We start from the raw sequence: 24,916 nt of genomic DNA, 5'->3' as shown, positions 1-24,916 counted from the left end.
AAGTCCCCCGCGTCTTTGGCAGGGAGTGTCAGCAGTTTCAACGTCCTGGGGAGACTGAATCGCCTGGTGTTTGAGTTCTTTTGGATTCCCTGAACGTGGCAGAGCTTCCTCGCCACAGGGCGTCCTCCCAACTGCTGGCTGCTGACTGCTGACCCTCCGGATTGGGTATGAGAATCGCCTGGTCCCAGTGCATGCACTGTGACATGAGTATTGATAAGGTGAGAACATATTCACCTGCGCATCTGCCCTACAGTCGACGCCTGGGCAACGCCAACTCCCCGCATGTGAGATTCTCCATCAACCCTGACTATATGCTAACTTCTCCGCATGTTCAGGTCCCGGCCAGCTTCGTCCTCGTTACTTCACGCTACATGATGACCTTCGATGTATAACAGACCCTCATTGACCAGATTTCAGAATGGAGCCCACAATTCAACAGGCATCGCATCCCGAACCTCGGAAGAGTCATCACAAGTCTGTTCGGGTTGCCTTTGGTCCGGATCTAGAAACACACATTCCCCCGCGTGACAGATCCCCCGCTCCTGTTCCAGGACATCACCGATCATTTACTACCGTGGAGCACAAACAGACTCCCGTCATCACCCCCGAACGACCGACTAGCTCATCTGCAGGCGAGAACCCGCTGATCATCGAGAACAATGGCCGACTGACTTCGGATCGATCGTCGGATTCTGCAAGACCGATTGCGACCCTGAAGAGGGCCCGCAGCGACTATGGGCCCAGAGTGGGGCTTGATAAAGCCATTGCTGGGGATGAGGAAGAGGACATTGCCATGAGACATGGATGGCAGGAGGAGTATACTTCGAGCGAGTACCTGAAAGTCCTGCACTCGGTAAGCAGATGCAACGGATAGCTTAGGCTTACAATCCGGTCGGATCTGACTGCTCTAGAATTTCTATATGTACTTCACAGAGAAGCGCCACGAGACGAACGGCATCCCTAGGGATCCGGTCGGAAGCTGGCCCAGCCAAGACTGGCGCATGAAGGACCGCCTGAAAACAGTCTCCGCGGCGCTAGCCATCTGCCTGAATATTGGCGTCGACCCGCCCGATGTGGTCAAGACGAACCCGACAGCTAAGTTGGAATGCTGGGTTGATCCCACGTCTACTACCGGCGGTGGTCACAACAAGATCATGGAGCAGATCGGAAAGAAACTGCAGGAGCAATATGAGACACTTAGCTTAAGAACTAGGTACAAGCAATATCTTGACCCCTCTGTCGATGAGACGAAGAAGTTTTGCATCTCTCTGCGCCGTAACGCCAAGGACGAGCGGGTGCTGTTCCATTACAACGGCCATGGTGTACCTCTCCCTACTCAGTCGGGTGAGATTTGGGTCTTCAACAAGAATTACACTCAATACATTCCGGTATCCCTCTACGACTTGCAGTCCTGGCTTGCAGGACCTAGCCTGTTTGTCTTCGACGTATCGCATGCAGGGAATATTGTGTCGAACTTTCACACCTTCGTTGAGAAACACGAGAAGGAGAACGCAGAGGCGAAGAAGCGGGATCCAAACGCCATCGTTCAAAACTACGGGGATTGTATCATCCTCGCAGCATGTCAGAAGACAGAGTCGCTCCCCACTAACCCCGATCTCCCAGCGGATATCTTCACTTGTTGCTTGACTACGCCTATTGAGATTGCCCTGCGTTTCTTCATCCTCCAAAATCCCCTGCAGACAAACATCTCGATTGACGAGTTCAGAGTGCCAGGCCGCTTACAGGATCGGAGAAGCCCACTTGGAGAGCTGAACTGGATTTTTACTGCGATCACGGACACTATCGCCTGGAACACATTGCCCCGGGCGCTGTTCAAGAAGCTCTTCCGTCAAGATCTCATGGTCGCTGCTTTGTTTAGAAATTTCCTACTCGCCGAGCGTATCATGCGAACATACAAGTGTCATCCTATTTCCTCTCCTGAGCTTCCAGAAACCCATCATCACCCGCTGTGGAAGAGCTGGGATTTGGCAGTTGAAATGGTCTTGTCACAATTACCGGCTCTCATTGACCACGAGGAGGGCCGCAGGCAATATGAGTATCAGCATTCAACATTCTTTGCCGAGCAGCTTACCGCTTTTGAGGTTTACTTGTCATCAGGTCCAACGGAAAAGAATCCCCCGGATCAGCTTCCGATTGTGCTGCAGGTCCTTCTCAGTCAAGCGCATCGACTCAGGGCGCTGATATTGCTTAGTAAATTCCTGGATCTAGGACCTTGGGCTGTCCATCTGGCTCTGAGCATCGGGATATTCCCATATGTCGTAAAGCTCCTGCAGTCCGCCGCCCAAGAACTGAAGCCCGTGATGGTCTTCATCTGGGCAAGGATCATGGCCGTCGATCATACAGTCCAGAACGATTTGTTGAAGGACAACGGAATCCATTACTTCATTTCCATCCTCAACCCTTCCTCGCCGATACCTGTGGGCAATGCTAGCGAACATCGAGCGATGTGTGCGTTCATTGTCTCGATCTTTTGCAAGAATTACCCTCAAGGCCAGAATGTGTGCCTTTCTGCTGAGCTCTTTGACTCCTGCCTTAAGCACCTCATGGATGTTGAAAACCCCCTATTGCGGCAATGGTCGTGTCTCTGTATTAGCATGTTGTGGTCTGACTTCCCTGAAGCCAAGTGGATGGGCATTCGTTGCGCCGCTCCTGCAAGGCTTTGCGAGCTTAATTTCGACCCGGTCCCCGAGGTCCGCGCTGCAATGCTCCATGCAGTAACGACTTTCTTGGGTATCCCTGATTTGACAGACCAGGTTGCCCAAATAGAAGAGTCTCTGGCTATGACGGTGCTACCTATGGCATCAGACGGCAGTGTCCTGGTGAGGAAAGAACTCCTGGTCTTCTTCTCAACGTTCGTGAGGCGCTACCAGAACAAATTTCTGGTTGCTGCCTACGAGGAATTCCAGGACGAGAAGCAGAACCTTCTGTTGAAACTGGAACAAGATGGCACTAGGAGTCTTTCCTTAGAGGATGTGCCGAATATCTCAGCGAATGGCTCCGCGGATCCCAACCATAGGTCGCAGATATTGTCCCGGAATACGACTTTTGGTACTATTTGGAAACAATTACTAATCCTTTCTGTTGATCCTCATCCTGACATTGCCCAAGATGCGGCCATGGTGGTCGACTACATCCACATCTGTCTTCTTCAATCCCCTATGGCGACGCTAACCAACAAGGTTCGCAATGAGATTTTGGATCTCTCGAATCGTGTATCCCAGAAGTTCCAGGTCCGAGAAAGGCCAGAGTCAAAGAAGACGGCGCCACCGCCGACTCCTCCTTCCGCTGCACCGCCGAAACAAGAAGGTTACCTTTCCCTGAGCCTAAAACGAACGGCGAGTGTCGCTGCATCGCTTAAGAATTTGGCGTTTGGCAGTTCATCCGCGGCCGATGCGCAGTCGCAGCAAACGTCAACGACCCCGAAAAGCCGAGTTCCCATGACACCCAGAGGACGAGCCCCTCCCGAATGGACGCGGCCCCCAGAGGTCAACGACCAAGTCGCTCCCGCGACTGCGTATCACCAGGCCCCGACCCCTACTTCACGAGGCTTTGAACCCAGAGATCCCACTGCTGTCCCGACGATCCCCTTGATGAGCAGATTCCTAGATTGGTCCACAGAGGTAATCCCAGAACTCCTTGATGCAATAAGCGCGGAAAACCAGATTGAGTATGAGCAACTTCTTACCCTTATTCAGTATTTCCGGGAACCCCAGATGAAACCCAATGAGCCCGACGAGCCTGGTAGTGCGGATTACAACGAACGCCTTTGGAGACGGAGTCGCAACGAAAAGATCATTTCGGAGACCCAACCCCTGAAGGGAGTAGCCGGCAGTAGCCGATGGGATAACTCATTGTCTCTCTTATCTAACAGCAGTCAGCCCTTGAAGATGTGCTTCCACCAGTTTGAGGATCATCTCGCAGTTGCGGACGACAGGGATACGATTGCGTATGTGCTTAGGATCAGCCGTGCTTTTCTCTGCTAACACCAAATAGGATATGGGACTGGCAGAGCCACAAACGTCTCAACCGCTTTTCTAATGGCAACCCAGCAGGGTCAAAAATCAACGAAGTGCGATATATTAACGAAGACGATCAAGCACTCTTGATGACAGGCTCCTCCGATGGCGTACTGAAAGTGTTTAGGAACTATGAGTCCGCCAAAAAGGTTGAGATCGTTACGTCTTTTAGGGCCCTACCGGAACTGATTCCAAGTAACCGGAATGCCGGCCTAGTTCTCGACTGGCAGCAGGGTCAGGGCAAAGCGTTGGTCGCAGGAGACGTCAAGGTTATTCGGGTGTGGAACGCAGCCACCGAAGTGTGCACTAACGTATGTTTCCACATATTGAGGATGGGAACACTCTTCTGACTATTGCATAGGATATTCCCGCAAGGTCCGGCTCGTGTATCACTTCTTTGACGTCGGATCAGGTTGCAGGAAATATCTTTGTGGCAGGATTTGGCGATGGCGCTGTTCGAGTGTTTGATCAGCGTCTCAAGCCGACAACCTCCATGGTTAAGGTCTGGCGCGAGCACAAGCAGTGGATTACTAACGTCCATATGCAACGCGGTGGATTGAGAGAACTGGTGTCTGGTAGCCGAAATGGCGAGATTCGACTATGGGATCTTCGAATGGACACGCCTTTTTCAACGTTTTCGGCGACTAAGGATACGCTTCGCACATTGAGTGTGCATGAACACGCCCCTGTGTTCATGGTGTACGTGGCTCTTGCCAAATATGGCTAAGCAGATTTGCTGACTTGTATGAACAGGGGTACCAACCGACACGAAGTCAAGACGTTCAACGTCAATGGTACATATCTATCCACCTTCGAGCCCTACTCGAGCTTCCTCCACCACAATCGATCTTCCCCGATTGCCAGCACGGCCTTCCACCCTCACCGCACCCTGCTGGCGTGTGCTGCCCTCAACGACAACCACATCAACCTCGTGAACTGCTAGTTCATCTTCCATCCTCCTTCATGGCCATTCCATCCCACCTTTATACCACTCGTAGCAAATTTCGGCGCCTGGAATATCGTCCGTCCGGGCCATGTTCGATTCGAACTGTTTTCCTTCTGATCTTCAACCTAACACCTTTTAATGGCAATCATGAAGCATCACTTTCTGGCGTAGGTCGGCTAGCTTTCTGCGTTGGCGCTAGGAAATTTTTTTCGTTTCCGTTATTATCATATGGTTTTGCTTTTCTATTCTTCTTCTTTTTCTTGTCTTCACACTTTGACCGTGTCGCCTGTATATGGATGGACATAGCTGTGCAGGCAGACCAAGGTTTAATTCGTCAGTTATACCCAGTGTTGGGAGAAGAATTGTTGTAAGATTGTAGATATTATTGATCTCATTTGAACGTAGACGAATGGACAACTTGAAGTATACTAGGTATGAACTTTAATTGACAAGCTGTAGCGAATATACCGTGTCCTTGCCTTGCTTCAAAATATATAGTGGCCCCAAGGCATTCATAATGGGGGTATTACGTGAAAATATTTCATAGCTTAGGGAAGTTATCTACATTCGTAAAAAGGTTACTACTAGTAGTTATAACTGAATAATAACAATCCATAACTATTTTACAACTTTAGATAATTTGTGACTAACTCTTTGTATCACCCTCCACACTCAACCATTCCCCCCACATATTGATAGATATAACATTGCCTGGGTTTCCACATCACAAATATATACTATCAAATTGTGGTTACTTATAGTTAGCAGTAAGATTTTGAGACATGCTCATAGTACCACTACTAGTAGGCATATTTCGGAAGAGCTGAAGAGGATTGTACTATAGTAGGGTTCATCACAGCAACTCAATATTTCATATTATATAGTAGTACCATAACAACCGGCACCTGACCAATATGGAGTCACACTAAATATACACTTATTGAACTCCCCTTATACCACACATAGTACCAAACAATAATTACAACAATATAAAAATATCATACTAAACTTTTCCCCTTCCAGTCACCCCCCAAAAACACCCACATCCTATCCTTTTTACAACAACAACATGAACCTACTGCAACTCCCTCTCCCAATCCGCCGCCCACAACGCCGCCCCAACCGTATTCGTAAACGCAAACGCAATCGACACAAACGGGACCATTTCCAGCGCGAACGCCGCCATTCCGAACCTATACATACCCTAGTCGTCAGTCATCACATCTCCACCCTCCAAGGAAAGAAAGAAAGAAAACGGAAATAAACATACCCAGTATACTTCCCCCTCCACCTCCCCACCCACCTACTCCTCTCCGCCTTCTTCCACCCCTTCAACCCAAACCACCGCTCATGCACCCCCTCACCGACCTTCTTCCCCTGCACATAAACATACACGATCGTTCCCACCACAGGCACAAAGTTTAGCGGTAGCAACACCACACTCCTCACCAACATATTCCACATGTTCGTTTGTCTTTCCGAGACTTCTTCTTTGCCCCCGAAGCGGGACATTACCTCATCACCACCACCGCCTCTCTTTCCCGACTGTTCGAGCAATTTCTCCTGTCCCATTTCCACGAGCGTGGCGTCAAACGTAGCAGTGATAGCGTCCGCGAGGAGGAATGATCTCGCAAGGAAGGTGGTTATGGTGGAGGATTCGCTGAGGACGAGTAATGCCGCGGAGAAGGGAGCCAGTAAAGGTCCACTGGTGATGGACATTATGGCTGCTTGTGGGACGTAGGTGAAGAAGAACATGGCTGTGGTGACGCCGACGCCCAGAGTGAGGGTTTTGGAGGACCGTGAGAGGAGGGGTTGGCGGAGGGTGGGGCGGTTGAGGGTGTAGATTATTCCCTGTTCATTCATTCAATCATTGTATTTAGTTTTTTTAAATTCTGAATTGTGTGGAGGTAGTAATGGGGTGGTTTGTGTAGTAGGTAGGTATAGAGGATGGGGGTATGATGGGTGGCTGCGTGTGGCGCACCTTAATTGGGTAGAAATATGTCCCGGAGAGGACGACATCTTTGGCGATGGCCCGGATGTGGGTTGCTTCGTCGATGAGAGCTCCTGTTATTTTGTTCATGGTTGGTGTGAGGGTTTAATGTGGTTGGTGATAGTAAGGGTGCTTGTTCATGGGGGAGGTGTTGCGGAGGGAAACTTTTGGATGGCGGTGACGTCGTCGGGAGCTAGCTAGCTAGCTACTTAACTGTATCCATTAAGTGGGGAATACCCCATTGGGACATTTAGTTCCGAGCGATAATTATACTTATTGTAAACATATTTATGATATTTTCGATTAGCTAGCTAGCCTCGCTCATCCACTTTATAATACATATTGTAGGCTATTTATCTCCTCAAATAGGACATGCTCGCACTGATGGTACATGAAATAAGCCGCCTTAACATACAGAAACAGGCTCAGTAGTCAAAGTAGCTGTGGTTGCCGTCCTGGCCGGGTGAACAGTAAAAAGGATCCACGTTTCCCCAGTCAGCAAAGTTGCCAGCCTGCTTCTTGCGATCTTTGGCGACGTAGGAATAGAGATTGATGATGACATCACCCAGTAGTTGTGTCGTCTGTTTCTCCTTCTCACTAGCACAGTTCTCTGCGATTCCCTTGACTTGCTGGCGGAGTTTTTTGTGTCCTCGATTATCCTTGTGGAACCACGCTTCTGCTTCTCTAACGGGTCTGGTGAGTCCGGGAGGAGTTCTCAACATGCTGTCCTGAGCGGTGGAGTCATTGTCAAGGTGAGACACATTGGCTGTACTGGTAGACTTGGTCTCGGATACCTGACTCTCCTGTGGCGCATGAGTCTTGACTGGTTTGGTCTCCCCAGCGTTTTCATGGACCAGAAACTGCTCATTGTCGAGTTTGGGGCTTTCAGGCTTCTGCGCAACGTTCTTGAGCAGCGCGGTGACCTCTTCCTTGAACCTGCGCTGTTTCTCCTCCCTTTCCAGCTCAAGAGTACGCGCGCGCTCCAAAGGAGTAGTCGAATATTGAGCCCCAGGGCCGGAGATCTCTAGGCCAGATGTAATCCGGGTTTCAGGACGCTTGAGACGGGATTGAACTCGCAGAGACTCGTATGGGGACTGGCTATAGGTTCGATCAAAGTTGGCTCCGTAGAGGTCCAAGGAGGTATGCTCGGAGACAGATTCACGAAGAGGAGTGCCCAGCGAGTAGGAGGACTCATAGGATCTGGTATAACTCAAAGGATTGCGTTGAAAGTGACCATCATCACTGCTCTCCCATCCGTGCGATTCAAGACGTGAAGGTGTGAAGGACTCTGCAGGCATGCTAAGATGACGGTCTGCCTGATTTGCACGGTGCATGGCTGAGAGATGAGATAAGGCCTTTTGTTGGCTCATGGGACGTGGTTCTTTCGGTTCGCTGCTTGATGACATTTCTGATAGAAGCTTTCGGGTTTTGGCGCCTCTTTTCGAGCCTGTTTTGGTGCAGAGCTGGAACAGAGGTACTGGCTGAGAGGAGGCTAGATCCTGGTAGTTGTCAAATTCGTGGTCTTCGTCTCGGTACACGGTGGACGGTCTGGTGAAGAGTAGACGACGAGACGCCATGGTGAAGTTTCGCTGGTGAACGACGGTGCTAGACAGCTGAATAGGACAAGACGCTGAAAGAAACGAAGAAGCTAGTAAAAAAACGATGAGACGTCGGGGTCATGCCATGGAGATGCAGACGACGTGACGCACTTGCACATTGTGAGTTGCGAAGCGTACCTGCCCACTTCGGGAAGTGCTATCATTCACTTGTTTGAACTGTCCAGTTTGCTGGGTTTGCTGTGTTACGCCGCTGCCTCTGCCTTTGCCAAACCACCATGACTTCTGTCAAGACAACAACACATTCCATGCTGAAGGCCCCGCAGGCACTGAGATGTAGTTGATGTCCATGGCTGCCCAACCGCTCACAGAATGGTTACGACAAGCGTCGAAGCCAGATGTCAAGTAAATATATGCAAATCAACTCTCAGACTACGCAGTATCTTCGACGAAACCCAATTACTATTCCGCACATAATAAATTACCACATGTCCAACATACACGTGTAATACATAAGTCAACCTTTGCATGAGACTGATGATACTTGCAAGTGCCTCTACCATTGATTCCGCTGCGTACCACCAGGGCCCATCGAATGGTATCCCATCTTGCCAGAGTCTAGCCTGGTGGTAGGGCTGAACTCAGAAGATTCAGTGTCCTGGCTGTAGGTGTTGTAGCTGCTGCCTCCTGTACGACCGCCGAAATCCTGCATCGCGCCACTGTCCATAGCCCGCGATTCATAACCAGTTCCTGAGCCACCGTATCTCTCCGGTTCATGTCTATAATCTGCAGAGCCAGTACCAAAACCACCAGTATTACCATAGTCGTGTGTGCTAGACTGAGATCCGTAGCTGCCGCGGTAGTCACCAGCGGTTCCCGAATCGTATGTGTCCGTCCTGCGCTCGTAGTCGCCAGAATTATAGTTGTCAGAGCTGGGCTGAGAGTTATAGGAACCATCGCCAGGTCCATATCTCTCTCCTCCGCCCGAGTTATAGTCATCGGTACTGGGCTTGTTACCATGGCCCTTGCCTAAATCGGGGCTAAGTCAGGAGACGAGTAGAGGCAAATCATAGATAAGATCAGAGGTATTCATACGGGAGTTGGAATTGTTGTGATGGCCAGTCAAGGCATCTTTGACCTTGTGCATGAGATTCGACATCTTGACGATCCTAGGTAGAACGGTGATAATAACTAAAGCTGCTTAGATCTGTGATCAATGCTCCGATATGGCGTGTCTTGCGAGGTTAGCACACGTTCAAATAAAGTCCAAGACCATTGTGAACGTCTGGCGGGGTTGGAAGCCACCCAAGCTTGTCACGACAAAGGGCAAGACAATGGAACGAACACCTGCGGGGGATGACGTTTGTACCGTAATCCGAGCTGATGGGTGTGGGATGATGGAGGAAATGGAAAGCGAGTGTCAAGATGTCATCCACGTCATGCCATTGAGACAGCTCCATCCAGACCATAGGGTTGGCCGGTGAAGCTCCGCAGCACAAGCCACGGAACCCTGGATGGCACGCCACAAATGAACCCCGCTTGTTTCCTTGCAGTCCCACAGAACCGAGAATTGCTGATGTTCTAGATTTCACGGAGAAGTGATGAAGACGACTGCTTCTTTTTTCCTGGAGCACGTGATCTATGGTTCGTGATGGTGCATGAAGTGGATGATGATCATGTAAGCGACAAGAATGACACTTGTGGACTATAGTTTGTAGACAGGTAGACAGGTAGACCGTGTTTGCACTGTTTCTACAGAGTGGTTAGGTGGGGGTTTCCCATTGACTCGACATCTACAAATACACATTCCTGGGTACATGAAACGGACCCCCTGCGTTGTCGATCGCTTTACTGTGTCCCCATGAGAAAAAGCACTAAAGTCGAAGTCGACAGTGAATATTGCGCAGGTGTGGGGAATGACGGGAAGGCAGTTTTCATTGATCTGCGGGGGGGAAGAATAGAACACTGTGGATTTAAATTAAATTGAAGAAGTAGTATTCAGTATTGTATGGTAAAAGAATGGGAGGAGGGTGTGACACAAATCAAAGATGCTGCCATGCGCCACACCATATAGAAATACAATAACAATAATAATAAAAGGGTCTCGTGAAAGGGAAAGAGTCACGAATCATAGACTATCTAATTTTTAAGTCAAATTTTAAATTGAAGAACTGCTGATGGAATTGGGCAGCCCAGCCCAAAATGCACGGGCGCAGGGTCTGTGACGTAGTACTCTGTAGTACGAGATAACTAGTAGATAGTAGGGGTGAAAAGGTATGGCGGTTGCCTGACAAAACCTGAGGAAGCCACTAACTAATTAATTAGTTAAGGGAACTCCCCTCCCTCAGGCAGGGAATCAATCCCGTGACTGACTTGCCCCCCAAGCCAGAACTGTCTGACAGAGAAACTACTAACTAACTACCTAACTAACTAATACTTACTGAGGGAGAGACACGGAGGGGACAGAGAAAAAGAGGCTGTGCTTGCGTGTCCGGCGACTCGCTCACAAGTTGTTGATCATTCTTTTTGCCTTTCTTCCTCCTCCACATCGTCCCATCCATCCCATTCCACCATCCCCATCCCCATTTCCATCCCCTTCTCCCTACTTACAATCCTACTACTACCGTCCATGTCCCTATTCCTCTTCTCTCCCCGTCATCTTTGTCTGGTTGGCTTCTAAAGTACCAGCCCGTCATTGCTTGACCACGACGACTTCCTAACTACTACTTACTTACTTATTCACTCTCCTTATCATCTTGTTCCTTCGCGCCTACCCTCCTTCTCCCTTCCCGTGCGCTCTCGATGAGTGTCCGTTCTGTTGCGCTTCATCGACCGTCTGATTGGTCCTAAGAACATCGCCTTCCTGCACGAAACCCGCTGGCCCTGAGCGTTGATCTTCCTGGGCTTCTTTCCTTTCCCGCCCACCCCCTCGGCCAAGCAATATCTGTTCTATTGCATATTCCAGCAACACCCTCTTAACTATGCGACCACCACGTTTGATTGCTGTCGTCTTCTGCCTCATCTTCCTCCCCATCATCCTCACCTTCTTTTCTGCTTTAACCTCCTCGCCTAGGGTGTCCACCCCCGATTCACTCGCTGGTCGAGCGACGGGTCTACACGCCCTCTTCTCCTTCAACATCCCCTCATCCCTGTTCCCGCCGTCCGCCATCATCAGCCTTACCGATGACAACTCCACCTTTTTCCTGGCCCGACCTGCTGCGTTTGGCCCTCTGCTGCCGGACAAGGGACTTAGCGGGCAACTCTGGATCGGTAGTGGCTTTGGGGAACGAACAACCGCTGGAGCGGAAGGGGAGCTAGGATGCTCCGATATCCCGGGTTGGGGTGAGGGAGATGGTCCGAAGTCAGGCGGAGGCGCAGATACTACAACTGGGAAGTCGGGGTCTACTCCTGGAAACGAGCCGACCGTGCCACAAAGCCATCGCCAAGCGATTCCCCAGCCGGATATCGACCTGCAGCATGACTCCGGTACCAAAGTGGCACCCCCGTTCACAAATGACGGCACGGATGATCATCTCCACCACCCGCTGCCTGAGTCAGAAGTGTCGGACTCAGGCGCCATGGACAAGCACGGGGAGCCCTCTTCGAACCGACAAGCTGCCCATGCTGACATCCAGTCATTGCAAGAAAGCGCCGAGATCGACGGCAAAGTCGTCCTTCTGAGTAGGGGCGGCTGCGGCTTCTTGGAGAAGGTCAAGTGGGTCCAGCGGCGTGGAGGAATTGCTTTGATTGTGGGGGATGACACCCGTGGAGGCAGCCTCGTCACGATGTATGCACGGGGTGATACATCCAACGTGACGATCCCCGCCCTCTTCACATCTCATACTACGGCACATCTGCTGTCATCCTTAGTCCCCCCGCAAGGGGAGGACTCGGCCGCAGACGATGGATCAGGAACACACACTAAAATCTCCACTCACGGCAGTGCCGGGAAACAACGCATGGACGCCACGGCGACTACCTCTGCCACTGCGTCGCCAACTTCAAGTCACAAAGCAGTAGTTCATGACAGTGCGGTGCCTCCAAAGCAGAAATCTGGGCTCTTCCACGCTCTTCTGTCATTGTTCGGTCTCAGCAATCATGGTGGACCCGTCTGGTATCCACCGGAGGACAGCCGTCGCCCGCCAAGCAGCGGAAACATCAATTGGATTCTATTAGATCGCTGGGACGACCAGGAGCCATCACAGGACGAGACCGAGCGAAAGACCTCCCGAACGAAAACCGATGGTGTTGCCGAAGACCTCAAGAAATCAGGTACCTCGTCGAGCAGTACTGACGGTGATGGATTCGTCATTGGAGTGCAGGACTGGAGAGATCCGGACCTAGTAGTTCCCAAGGGCAGCATCCTTCCATCTCCTACCAGTACAACCGACGCCGCCGGGAATAAGGTGCATACTGGCGCCAAGGGCTCGCACCCCACTCCCGCGACCTTGAAGGGTGGCAGCATCACTCCTGGAAGTGGCGAGTATCGTACTGTCGAGAAGTCTAGCGTTGAAAAAGAGTCGAAGATTGAGTACTCCGGCCACAAGTCTGTGTATGATGATGTGAAACCAGGATCCTCTTCCCAGCGCAACGGTTGGTTTGCCAGGCATTTCTTCTGGGCAGCGGACAAGCCAGCTCCGAGCCCAAGTTTCAGCGCCCATGGGCAAATCACTTCCGTAGACCAGAAGCTGCATGATGCGACAAATCAGAACGGTCAGGGTGTGAATGCGGCTGAACACGACGGCTTGTGGGTCACTCTCACGCCCACAAGCATGTCGACCAGTCCTTTCTTCGATACCCTCCTCGTTTTGGTTGTCAGCCCGTTGCTCACACTGACTGTTGTCTACGTTCTGTTGTTGCTGCGGTCTCGTATCCGGCGCAGACGGTGGCGCGCTCCAAAGTCCCTCGTTGATCGCCTCCCAGTGCGAACTTATCACACTATTGCGAGGTCCACCTCTTCCTCGGAATCAAGCTCGCCACGATCTGTTAGCCCTGGTCCAGTGTCGCCAACCTCGCCATTGTTGGGTGCGAAGAGCCGCTCAGGAGCCCAGCTGTCTCGGTCCCAGCGAGAGTCACATGTCTCGAATGCGAGTGCATCCAGAATGTCGTCATCAAGGAAGGGCAAATCGGGATCCACTCTGTGGCGCCGGAAATACACCGGCCGGCAAGTGGAATGCGTTGTGTGCCTGGAGGAATATGTGGATGGGCAGAGCAGGGTGATGAGTTTGCCCTGCGGCCACGAGTTCCACGCGGAGTGCATGTGAGTAACGATCCTTGAGTCCGTTGTCAATCATGCTCGTACTAACGATCTTGCAGCACGCCTTGGCTGACAACCCGCCGGCGAACTTGTCCCATCTGTAAAGGCGACGTGGTTCGGTCAATGTCGCAGAACAAAGCGGCGGAGGCTCACGAGTCGGCAGAGCCGATGAACGAGGAAGAATACCACCCTGACGCAGATTCTCAGCATAGTTCATCCTCAGCGCCGGTGCCGATTAGCGGAGTGAGCGAAGACGAGACCTCGGATCTCGAGCGGCATGCTGGCTCTGAAGCAGGTCTTCTCGAGGGACAAGCATCCTCGGCACCACCGAGTTGGAGGAACTTTGCCGCACTGAGCTACTCTGCTCTTAGTGGCGATACGATCTGGCATCAGGCGCAGACGGACGGCAGCCGGTGAACTGCATTGTCTTGCTTTATATTATTAACCGCCCCTGGTTTCATTGGATGTATGTGTTAGTGGAGGTGGGGGTATTCTGTCTTTGCAGCGTTTCCTTTTGTGAGCAGCATTAGCGATGTTTTTGACACCGTCCTTGCTTGGTTGGCGTTTGATGGATTTTATGGAATTCGTAGCGACATTGGCAGGAACAGGTTCAGTTTCAGTTCCGCACTCGCTTGTAATAATACTAGACCATAAGTCAGTGGGATTGACTATTTCCCATCGATGCTTAGGACGTATGAATTTGTCTTGGACATGAGTTGCAAGTATTGAGACAACCTGCACCTTTATGACAGCCATGGAACCAGCTGTCATACTCTATAGCTGCGTTCATGTGACACTACGGTGTTTCAACACCACTTTTGCTGTCCAAGTAGATGACATCCTTCCTAACCATACACATCCCCCATATTCCTTACAAACAAAACCATACTATCACTATAAACTTACACCCCTAACAAAAACATAATCATTTACATACATACACTCACACCGAACTATACAATTCCCCTCCCTCTCCTCTCTTAATCTAATTAAATCTTTTTCTCAGTTATTGAACCAAATCAGGCACACACCCCCAACTACACCCAACCCTCCTAAACGGCAACGGCCTCAACACCTCCCCGGACGCCCTCGGCCCCTTCAACCCATTCTCATACGTACTCACATCCCACCACTCGATCCACTCCGTCCGCGCGAGGACGAATCCTCGATGACACGAAGAACAATTCCGTCCTCCTGCGCTACGAACTTCCTTTGCTTGTCGGAGTAAGCGGGTCATTAGGGCTGGGAAATTGTCCATTTCTTCGTCGGTGATTAGGTCTGGGTATGTTGAGCGGGTGAATGATAGGAGGGAGATTTCGCGGAGGGAGGGCACGCGGGAGATTTTGGTTGTTGTTGTTGGTGTTGTTGTTTGGTGAGTGGTGGTGGGGGTTTGTTCAGTAGTAGGGACTGGGATGCCTTCGGCGTTGTAGTATGTGACTGGGCCGGTGGCGACGTGGATGGGTGCCCATGCTTCCTCTGGGGGCGGACCGTTGTATGTGATTGATTTCAGGCAGGGTTCTTGGGTTTCTTCGTCGCTGAGGACGTGCCATTTGGCGATGGGCTGGTCTTCGATTTGGAGGAGGGGGTTAGGGCGGACGGTGAGGTGTTTGAGGTCGCCTTTGCGGATCAGGAAGAGGAGTTCCCAGGGGAGAGTGGGGAGACGGTTCACGGAGAGGTTGAGTTCCTGGAGGAGGGTGAGGCGGCGGATGGCCGCGGGGATGGAGGTGAGTTTGTTGTAGCGGAGACTGAGGACGCGGAGGGAGTCGAGGTCGAAGATTTGACCGGGGACTTGGGTGAGGGCGTTGCCGGCGAGGAAGAGGCGGAGGAAGGGTTGGAGGGAGGTGTAGACGTCTTCGCTGATGGGGGGCTCTTTTATGGTGGGGAGCTTGGTGAGGTGTTGGAGGGGGTGGAGGAGGTTAGGGGGGATGATGCGGAGGGTGAGGCCACTATGGGTATAGGTTAGATGTTGGTTCTGGATGATAGAGGTGGACGTGTAGGGGAATATACCTCAAGTCGACGCTATCTTCTCCCCTCTCGAGACAATCATTCACGATCCCCCGTGCGACTTGATGCTCGCGCGGTTCTTCTTCGACTTTCCTGAATCCTTGTTGTTGAGTCTGGTTCTGCGGCATCATCGTCTTTGTACCTCCATTCGCATGCGAATTCAACCAATCCTCTCCCAAATCCGCATCAGAAGGCAAGAACCCCGACCCCGGACCAGAATCATAACCATCACTGCCCATCCACACACCACTATCCACCAACCGCTTCTCCTTGAAATCCGCCCGCTTGCGCTTCGCGTCCTTGTCCTTCACCATCTCTCCCCACCAGGTGCCGCGGTACCGGCGCTTCCGACTAACAGGCGCATTATTGTAGTTCTCTAGACCCGAGGCGGGGATGTCATCGCTGGAGAAGAGTGCCGGGTCACTAGATGGTTGACTGGAGCGGTCGTCAATGAAGCGCGAGGGGAGACGGTGGTGGTGAGCATGGCGAGTCGCGTGACGGGCGTTATTGTTGTTGTTATTACTATTGTTGTTATTGTTGTTGGAGGGGTCGCGATGGCGGATGCGCGGTGGTGGGGGGAGGGGGATTTCGTGGTCCATCGTTGATTATTTGCCACTGCTGTGCAATAATGTGATGTAGTGGTATGTATTTCTTGTTTGGAATATCTCGTGTGACGCGATGCGATGCGATGCGATGCAAAGGAAGTAAGGAGGGTATGAACGAATGAATGAATGAATGGTATTGATGCGCTCAGTGGCTTTGGGCTGGATCACCTCACTCGGATCATGACGTCCGGTGGAATGTCGATCGATCGTCGGATGGGATGGATGGAAGAGTTCCGGAAGGATGGGGAAACTCGAGGTCCAGAGGGAATGCTGGATTCTGATTGATGTTATGTGCTGAGACTAAAGTTGTTTACGAGACGCGTCGCGGTGGAGCGGGGCGGTCGGTCTCCGCTTGATAACTTGACGGTGAACTGATTGATTGATTGATATTGATTGATAGCTACCCGGGAGGCCCGGATCTGCTCGGTTCAATTCTTTGCTCTTCATGCAATCTCAGTCAATTATTGTATGTAGATCCTTCTCTCGTTGAAGCCTCAATCTAGTACAATATTGAGAAGTTATGAATTGGACTAGACTGGCTGCGGCTGCCTCTTTCAGGGGCAATCGCATCAAAAGTACCAGTCTTGAAAGCGAAAAAGAGATTGGTACATTTGCAGTACTCATCAGGTGTTAATATTATTGATTATCTACATACTACCAGCATAAGGCACATCGGTTCACGCAATTGATTGGGTCGACCCTATACAAACACTATGCACAGCTTCCATCACGGCCGAACCCCGAAGCGAAGTCAAAAGTAAAAATAGGTAGAAATAAAGTCCATCCCAACTGCGGTATTCCACCAGCAGTCAAGCCATCAACTCGTCAAATCCGAAACATCATAAGGGGTATAATCAAGAAAGTATCCGTAGTAGATAGGCCCATTGTCCCGAGCACAGTCGATCACAATGTCCCGTGGAGAATCAATATAGGCGGTCGAAGCAGAGAATAAAAATGTTTGATAAATCGAGTCATGGTCGAAACCATTCCTCTCAAGGTTCCAGCGCGTGAAGAGTATGCGACAAAGCCGGCAGCGCTGAATTGACTTAGAGCGCGCCCAGGATCAGAGCCATAGATCCCGCAACCAGCACAGCAGGCATCTTGGCGACCATGCCGTCGGCTCCGGAAGTACCCACGGCAGGGGAAGTAGCAGCAGCAACCGAGGTGCCGGCGGGGGTGCTGGAAGTCACGGTGACCGAGGCGAACGAAGAGGCAGGCGCAGAGGAGCTGGCGGCGGCAGAGCTGCTGGCGACCCGGCTGCTCGAGACGGCGTGGCTGCTCGGAGTGACGAACACCGAGGAAGTCGAAGGTGCCACGCTGCTAGGAGAGGTCACGGTGTCGACGTGGACCAGCGTCGCGGTGACATAGTTGGTCACTGTCGAGGTACTGGTGGTGTCGGTTTCCGCAGCGACAAGCTGGGAGGCCATCAGGCCCAGGACAGAGGAGGCGAGAGTGCTGAACTTCATTGCGATGAGTTGCCGGTAATTCCGATTTGTTCAATTGAAAGATTTTCGGGCTGTGGATATGTACGTTGTCGCAAAAAGGCTCTGGCAGAGACTGCGCGAGTAGATCAAACGAGTGACGAAGAAGACGCAAAAGAGTGAGCGTCGAGAAGAGCAAAAGCTAGCGAGGGTAAAGAACGTGGGGAGCGCTGCTCGAGTCAAAGGATTGTGAAACGATGCGATGTCTGAAGACGCGCCGAAGGGGGAAAAAGGAGGACGAGGGGGGGTGGACTAAATATGAGCCCCAGAGTGCCAGAGGGTCCGTTTGGACCCACCCAACCAGTCAAACTCGAACCCTCACGAGCGCTGCCCCGGAAAAACTGCTTGACGAGTCGCAAGGGGCACGTCTCGCCTGCCTATTGGCCTGGGGCCCATTGAGAATGTGACGGGGGGCATTGTTCACGTCGACACGCCGTCAGTCGGTAAACAAATCACCCGGCCACGTTACTCGCCAGCACATCCATTGTTGCGCTGGCGGCGCCTGGCTGAGGCCCGGTCGGTGTGTGCCTGACTCCTTTTCAAGCGACGATCGCCAGTGTGCGGTGCTTGGCCGAGGATACGGTCTGCTCTAGTGAACTCACTAACCGCAGCGGCGTGAGGAGTAGCACACTGGATTGGCTTCGGTTCCTGAATTCTAGTGGTGGTCAGCTGGAGTCGCCTGAAGATTTCTTCCTCCACAACCGTTCGGCTGTGGCTCTTGGGAGCCGTGGTTGCCATGCCTCTGTGTCTCTTCATTTCACACACTCACCACGCTTCCGTTCCTCCTCACTGCCCCCTGGCTTGGGGATTCTAGTTTTGAGACCATCTGAAACTTGAGTAATTCGGAATTTAGCGGTCGATAGTCTGGGTTGGTATTCCGTAGCCAGTGCTGAAGCTGACGGTGAAAAGACCCCTGATGGGAGGGATGGCAGCAGATTCGGAAAGGAGAGCCGGCAGAAAGAGAGACAAACTCCACTGGTTCGTTCCTGACTAGCGAACGCTGCATCCACTCATCATCCACTTGGTGGCCCCAATGACTCTCGCATTTCCTTCTCAACCGCTTCGCCAAACTCCGGCCTATCCCGCTAGTCCTCTCTAGTCCGGTGCAGGAACCAAGGGACCATTGTGCCCTTGCAGCCGCAATTAAACTCAATCGTTGCGCATTTTTGAGCTGCAACTTCGCGCCATACGTATATGAACACTCTGGCCCCGGCTCCGATTGCTTGCGTCGTTTAAATGTCCGCTTTTCCGGTAAGTTCTAGAGGAATCGGTGTGCGAGCTAATACTAGCATGTCCGTTTCGATGAGATACATATGCTCATATAGGGGTTGCCGCGTCACCCTTTCAACCGATGTTATGAAGACTCTCCAAACAGGGCATTGCGATAAATGGAAAAGAAAATTTCTCTTCGAATACATTATTGGAGTACCTGCATGGCAATACCACCAAAAACAACTACCAATCCTGGCACACTCGGGATAGCCCCTGATGCCGTACTGGTGAGCAACACTAACACCGCCATCTTCGTCGCGCTAGCAACTGTGAGATGTCTGAGGCCATCTAGCAGGAATATGTCTCGTGGAATAGCTGCTCGTATATGGAACAAGCTAGTCAACAAGGGCCTTTTTCCGGTCGGCTATCCTTGTGTCTGCTGATGCCAAGGTGGGGGCCAAGCAGTAACACTGTTTATGAAGCCGTCAGTGAAGATAACATCCGCCGTAGCGGTAGAGAACTATGACTTGTAGAGATGATTGTAGCATCAATTTCAATTCGAGGGTACCATCTGGCGGTGGCATCCGAGAATGTGCCGGAGGCGCAAATCCATTCCCAGGTTCATCCGCAAGGAGAATGCCCAGCTGATCGTAAGGCTGAGTATTCGATCTAGCCCCATTTTATGTGCTTATTGAGAGTGAATACGATGTCGATCTGTTTCCGCCTTGCTGAGAGCCAGCTGTTGGATTCTCGGTGTGGCCCTGTCTGTTTTGCTTCCCATATTTTTCTGGAAAAGCTATCAGTCATTGGCAGGGGCTGAGGACCAGTCACGATGCCCTGATACAGACAAATGTGTCTCGCTGTTATATAGGCTGCTCTAGTGATGGCTGACACAATGCATAGCTGTTTTATATATACCGTAGTAGTAACCATAGCATGGATGCAAGTGCTGGCTGTAGATATGTGCGCTGTACAGGTGAATGACGCCGTGTATGAGGCCACTGATCCTATCACAACTATGGCCGCAGCAGCAGCTATGCCAGGCCTATTGGAGGATAGGTGTTGAGGATATAGGTAAGAAGATGCGCTATGGTGCGGTTATTGACCGGGGTTCACTTCAGGTTCTGACCGTGGTTGGAGCAATTCTCTGTCATATTATCTGTTTATATATAACTGTGGGGGTCTGAACCCTCACAAACTCCGAGGCAAAAGTACTTGAAGGCGGTTGTACTCATCGGGATAGAACTGTATAGCACTCGACTCGGCATATATATTCAGCAAGAACCCCTCTTCGCATCACAACACCTTGAGCCACATGGCTCCGCAAATAGAAGAGACACAAACCCAATAAGTCAGGCGGCAAATCCCCGCATTCCACACCCTACTGCTTACAGACATGATCTATCAATCCTCACATCAAGGCTCAGTCTTGTCAGAAGCACTCATGTGACGCCGACTACAAAGTTTTAACTACTCTTCACACTCGGCTTATTCAGACCCCATCATTGAACATGATGCCAATATATTCTTCAGTCGCATACTCGAGACCTCCTCTACCCCATCATGCCATAAAGTCCGCCCACTTGGACTACTACTACCTCAACATTCGCATCTACATGCCTTTCATTGATTGGAATAACTCTTACCGTCAGAGGCACAGGGTATGCAGACTTCTGCTTTTTGTCCTATGGCTGCTCCAAGATGACCATCCCGGATAATAAATCGAGCGATTTTGCATCAGATACGCTGGTTAATTGCAATGCGAGCAGTATAATAATGTATCGACGGGATCGAAGTGTCAGGGCGTCATTTGGGATAGGGTTGCTCCGGACGGGGTGATTCATACCTATTGATGTTCCATGAAGATAAATACAGCGGATATACAGAAGTCGGTGCCGTATGGTGTGATTTGCAATGTGTGATGCAAGTAACTGAACAAGAAGCAAGTATAGTGACTAAACGTTCATTTCCATAAACGAAGAATATCTTCTATCAACCCAGTCAAGCTCGTGTATTAATAAGTACTAACTATGCATGCCTCAATATAACAAAAACAACTCAAAATTAACATCACAGGTCAAGAAAGCAAATCCCCGACCCCAAACACATTATATACAAAGCCCCTTTTTACCAACCCATCTAAAACAGGACCTGCCTCACATCCTTATTATCCTTAATCTTAATATTCTTCATCATCAACACCCACGCAATCGACAGCGCCATGACCGCCGTACCCGCAATCATCATGTTCCGCTGACTCCAAGCATAAGCGTTCTGAATCGCAATTCTCGTCTCAGATCCCACCGGATAACTCAATTGCACATCCAACGACTCATAAATCTCCTCCCACTGATCCTTGGTCTCAGCGGGCAACAGCTCCCTCAGCTTCTGAGGAAGGGTATTAGTCCAAATAGCACCAGAGACACTAGCACCGACAGCACCACCAAGGTTACCGAATGTGCTCAGCAAGGCCAGCATAGCAGCGTAGTCTTCATGTCTAGAGGCCGCCAGGACAGCAACCTGCTCAATAAGAATCAAAGTACCTCCACCAACAGCCAGGAAGATCTGGCACATGCACATGTATCCGATGTTGAAGCCGGGCTGGCGGAAGTAGATCATCAAGCCGCTGGCCAGGAGGTAGAGCGGGACAGCCCACATGAGCAGCCACTTGAAGCGGCCGGTGACGCGGATCAGGTATCCGCAGCCGATCAGCCAGATGGGGTCCATGAGGTCGAAGATGGCGGCGATGTATCCGGCTTGGGTAAGGCTGGTGTTGTAGACTACTTGCAGGAAGGAGGTGAAGTAGCTGGCCCAGCAGTAGTAGGAGACTTGGTAGGTAATATCCAGGAGGCAGGCGCCGATGACGGTGCGGTTGGCGATGAGGTGGTAGGGGATGAAGGGCTTGGGGGCACCCCAGCGCTCGTAGGCGACGAAACCGACGAGGACGAAGAAGCCGACGACCATCATTGCGATAATCTTGGCGGATTTCCATTCCCCTTCGGTGTTGCCGGCGATGTTGAACGAGGTGAGGAAGAGGATTAGTCCGCCGATCATGAAGAAGATGCCGATGACTGGTTGGGAGGAGCATGTTAGTGGGGGGATTGAGGTAGTAGAGGAGTCATGGGGAGAAGGCTTACTGTCAAACTCGATGATGTAGAACCAGGTGCTCTGCCACCAGGTGCGAGTGCTTCGCGGCTTGTATTCCAGGCGTCCCTCCTTGTCTGCCTTGCGCTTGGCCAGTTCCCAGGTTATGACTAGAGGCATTGCGACGATCGGGAGGATGATGCAAATGGTTCCGTAGGCCCAGCGCCAGTTGGTCTCGTGGAATTGGTTGGAGAGGGGAGAGCCGGCAAAGGCAGTGATAATGTAGGGTGAGGAGGTGAAGGCGTAGGCGATACCTCGATTGCGGAGCGAGGATGTATCGGAGGTCATCACGTCGACACAGAAGATGACACCGGTGAAACCGACAGTGTAGAATGCCTAGTAGTGTCGGGTGGTTAGTACGATTGGGCATACCCATTAAAAGAGCAATTTCGTGTACACAGAGGGTAGAACTCACCTGGGCAGCACAGTACGTGGCAATGTTGTTGCAGCCAGCCATCATAATCAAGCCCATGATGGCAATCAACACCATGATGCAGACACCCAAAGTACGATCCCACAAGTTGAGCACCTTGGCAATAGGCATGACACAAGCAGCACCCATGACACTGGTAATAACGGTGATGACAGTGAGCAACGAGTGCTCCGAAAAGTCACTAGTGATATATGCGGAAAGGTTCGCGGTCAAGCTGCTGTTCAATCCATTGACGAAGTACAGAAGCCACATGCTATACACTATTCAGCAGTCGCTCGGAAGGAACATGAACCAAGTCACTCACGAGGCATAAGTGATAATCAGAGATTTCTTCGACCAAGAAGCAGTAACTGCTTCAGCGACGCGAACACCATCCTGCTTATCCTGATCATCCTCGACAGGCTGCTGAGGAGTATCGGGATCCAAAGAGATCGGATCCTCACTGACCCCGGTAGTGGTGGGAGGCTTGTCAGTGGCCATTTTTGAAGGGAAAAACACAGCGATATGCCCAAAGCGCCTATATCATCAGTGGTAGGAGAAAGTTTCAAGAACTGATCGGCATCGAGGGAAGGATATGCGCCATGTTATAAAGGCTTGACATGGGACGATGAATTCTTCGCCTCCCACGCACGTCCCACACCATCCCAAAGCTTTCCCAGACTCCAATTTCCTGAGCGACCAACGCGAGAAGGAATTTGCGCTGGCTGTGGGTGCTGGTTCAGGCTTACAGTGGTAGTGGAACTCTAGGCAGTCTTGTCCTCTTGGCAAGCTGGCGACACCCCGTTCCACTTCGGATCAGATAATTCTCGCAGCTTGTGTCAGTGTGGTTCCATCAGAAGAATCATCCCCAAAAGTTTGTCTGCTAAAACCGTTGGTTTTTGCCACATTTACATACATCTAGATCATTTAATCGAGCTCACGATGATTTCATATACTATGTTGTAGTAGTCTCCTAATGCTGGTGTAAGGGTCTGGCGTCCCTGCTCCACTTAGACACTCCTCCCCTAATTTGTTTCCTGGCTCCTCATTGCACCATGACGCCTTCTAGCCCCCACTGTTCCGCGACTGCTGGTGGTCTGCTGTTTTACCGCGGGGCCCGAAAGGACCCGATTTCCAGCGCAATGATCTTGTTATGGTTCCTAGTGACGGTGACAAGCGGGCCGTGATAACATCGAGACCCACGGACATGGCACTGATGATGGAAGATAAGATGGATAAGAATTCAAGCTGGATTTGAGGGCATGAAAAAAGAGACCAAGGAAGGTAAGTAGGCCTTCAATCTCGGTAATGCATGTCATCCATGCAAGAAGATTGCAAGAATCCCACGAGAGGACATGATCATCATCACCACCACATAAGCTAGGGGTGAATATGGGCCAGCTCCTCCCCTCCCCTCTCCATCGGAAAAAACCCGGCCATTTTTCCGCAAGAGCAAAACCGCACCAGCCGCACCAAAATCCCGAACCCTTCCAGCCTGTTTTTAACGAGGGGGGCCCGGTAAGGGAAAGGTTCCAAAACAAGCCTAGTCAAGCCCGAAATATACTTGGCGGGTGCCACTAAACCTTATTCGCCGTATCTTATCTGATTTCGTATCGCACAATACCAGATCAAGACACACACACTGCGTGAAATCCCCGGCACCAAATCCATCTAAGAGTTCCCTCGAACCATGCCAAATTTGGATTCCACCTAGGCCGGGGGCGCTAATAACCTCTGCTGCTACTCCAGAAAATACCTCCCCCGGCGGAACTTACTAAATGGCTGCCTAAATCTCTGCCATGGGTTAATCCCCACATGGGAATATTCATGTTTTCCTCTAACCTCCAGAGATTGATAACGCATGACTCACTCGTGACCTACAGCCAAGAAGTAAGCGAGGTGTGGATCATGTTGTGCGTAGGAATGCGCTCTTGGCATGTCCTTGGCGGGTTGGAAGAGCTTTTCCGCCGTTAGCTGATGCTGGGCATCGACTTGTGGAATGGGATTGTGTGGAAGGCATACGTAAAAGTAGACGCTTCAACTATTAGCTCAGAGAAAAATCTTTTGTCTGAACATAAAGAAGCTGAGATGCTACGTAACAGGCTTGAGTCATGGTCAGTGAAATGAATTCTGCGCTTCCAGAGATCGGACTAGCAGAAGCAGGAAGAGGGCAAAGCAAAATTTTCGAGAGGACTCTCTAGCAGTAGTCCTGAGAAGAATCTCCTGTATGCACGTGGCAAGCATTCTGGCATGCTATACTTCGCACTAACCT

At 51.1% G+C, this 24,916-nt stretch overlaps 8 protein-coding genes across 8 annotated transcripts; 2 read left to right on the top strand and 6 right to left on the bottom strand.

The window, feature by feature from the left end:
* Positions 1 to 418: 418 nt before the first annotated feature.
* Positions 419 to 4,980, top strand: AtWU_07632 (ubiquitin-binding TORC1 subunit KOG1; the record flags this gene model as incomplete). The annotated part of the gene is made up of 6 exons (XM_035502741.1): positions 419 to 853; positions 912 to 3,641; positions 3,717 to 3,967; positions 4,015 to 4,348; positions 4,399 to 4,736; positions 4,791 to 4,980. 6 exons carry the CDS (start codon positions 419 to 421, stop codon positions 4,978 to 4,980), a joined length of 4,278 nt encoding a protein of 1,425 aa, XP_035358634.1.
* Positions 4,981 to 6,058: 1,078 nt separating this feature from the next.
* AtWU_07631 (EI24 domain-containing protein) lies at positions 6,059 to 7,063 on the bottom strand (the record flags this gene model as incomplete). Its single annotated transcript, XM_035502740.1, has 3 exons — positions 6,059 to 6,176; positions 6,254 to 6,834; positions 6,965 to 7,063. 3 exons carry the CDS (start codon positions 7,061 to 7,063, stop codon positions 6,059 to 6,061), a joined length of 798 nt encoding a protein of 265 aa, XP_035358633.1.
* Positions 7,064 to 7,398: 335 nt separating this feature from the next.
* Positions 7,399 to 8,550, bottom strand: AtWU_07630 (uncharacterized protein; the record flags this gene model as incomplete). Its single annotated transcript, XM_035502739.1, has 1 exon — positions 7,399 to 8,550. One exon carries the CDS (start codon positions 8,548 to 8,550, stop codon positions 7,399 to 7,401), a length of 1,152 nt encoding a protein of 383 aa, XP_035358632.1.
* A 535-nt stretch (positions 8,551 to 9,085) lies between these two features.
* AtWU_07629 (maleylacetoacetate isomerase) lies at positions 9,086 to 9,688 on the bottom strand (the record flags this gene model as incomplete). Its single annotated transcript, XM_035502738.1, has 2 exons — positions 9,086 to 9,558; positions 9,625 to 9,688. The coding sequence occupies 2 exons, from the start codon at positions 9,686 to 9,688 to the stop codon at positions 9,086 to 9,088; spliced, it is 537 nt and encodes a 178-aa protein (XP_035358631.1).
* A 1,822-nt stretch (positions 9,689 to 11,510) lies between these two features.
* AtWU_07628 (PA and RING finger domain protein) lies at positions 11,511 to 14,203 on the top strand (the record flags this gene model as incomplete). The annotated part of the gene is made up of 2 exons (XM_035502737.1): positions 11,511 to 13,789; positions 13,846 to 14,203. The coding sequence occupies 2 exons, from the start codon at positions 11,511 to 11,513 to the stop codon at positions 14,201 to 14,203; spliced, it is 2,637 nt and encodes an 878-aa protein (XP_035358630.1).
* A 589-nt stretch (positions 14,204 to 14,792) lies between these two features.
* AtWU_07627 (leucine-rich repeat domain-containing protein) lies at positions 14,793 to 16,389 on the bottom strand (the record flags this gene model as incomplete). The annotated part of the gene is made up of 2 exons (XM_035502736.1): positions 14,793 to 15,732; positions 15,794 to 16,389. 2 exons carry the CDS (start codon positions 16,387 to 16,389, stop codon positions 14,793 to 14,795), a joined length of 1,536 nt encoding a protein of 511 aa, XP_035358629.1.
* A 1,052-nt stretch (positions 16,390 to 17,441) lies between these two features.
* AtWU_07626 (uncharacterized protein) lies at positions 17,442 to 17,861 on the bottom strand (the record flags this gene model as incomplete). The annotated part of the gene is made up of 1 exon (XM_035502735.1): positions 17,442 to 17,861. The coding sequence occupies one exon, from the start codon at positions 17,859 to 17,861 to the stop codon at positions 17,442 to 17,444; it is 420 nt and encodes a 139-aa protein (XP_035358628.1).
* Positions 17,862 to 21,227: 3,366 nt separating this feature from the next.
* Positions 21,228 to 23,145, bottom strand: AtWU_07625 (siderophore iron transporter; the record flags this gene model as incomplete). The annotated part of the gene is made up of 4 exons (XM_035502734.1): positions 21,228 to 22,159; positions 22,226 to 22,568; positions 22,648 to 22,918; positions 22,970 to 23,145. 4 exons carry the CDS (start codon positions 23,143 to 23,145, stop codon positions 21,228 to 21,230), a joined length of 1,722 nt encoding a protein of 573 aa, XP_035358627.1.
* Positions 23,146 to 24,916: the final 1,771 nt, after the last annotated feature.

This window comes from Aspergillus tubingensis, assembly GCF_013340325.1.
Source record: "Aspergillus tubingensis WU-2223L DNA, scaffold_8, whole genome shotgun sequence".
In the NCBI taxonomy this organism is placed as follows: domain Eukaryota; kingdom Fungi; phylum Ascomycota; class Eurotiomycetes; order Eurotiales; family Aspergillaceae; genus Aspergillus; species Aspergillus tubingensis.
The sequence above is the reverse complement of the archived record's forward strand: the minus strand, read 5'-3'. Positions and strand labels throughout refer to the sequence as shown.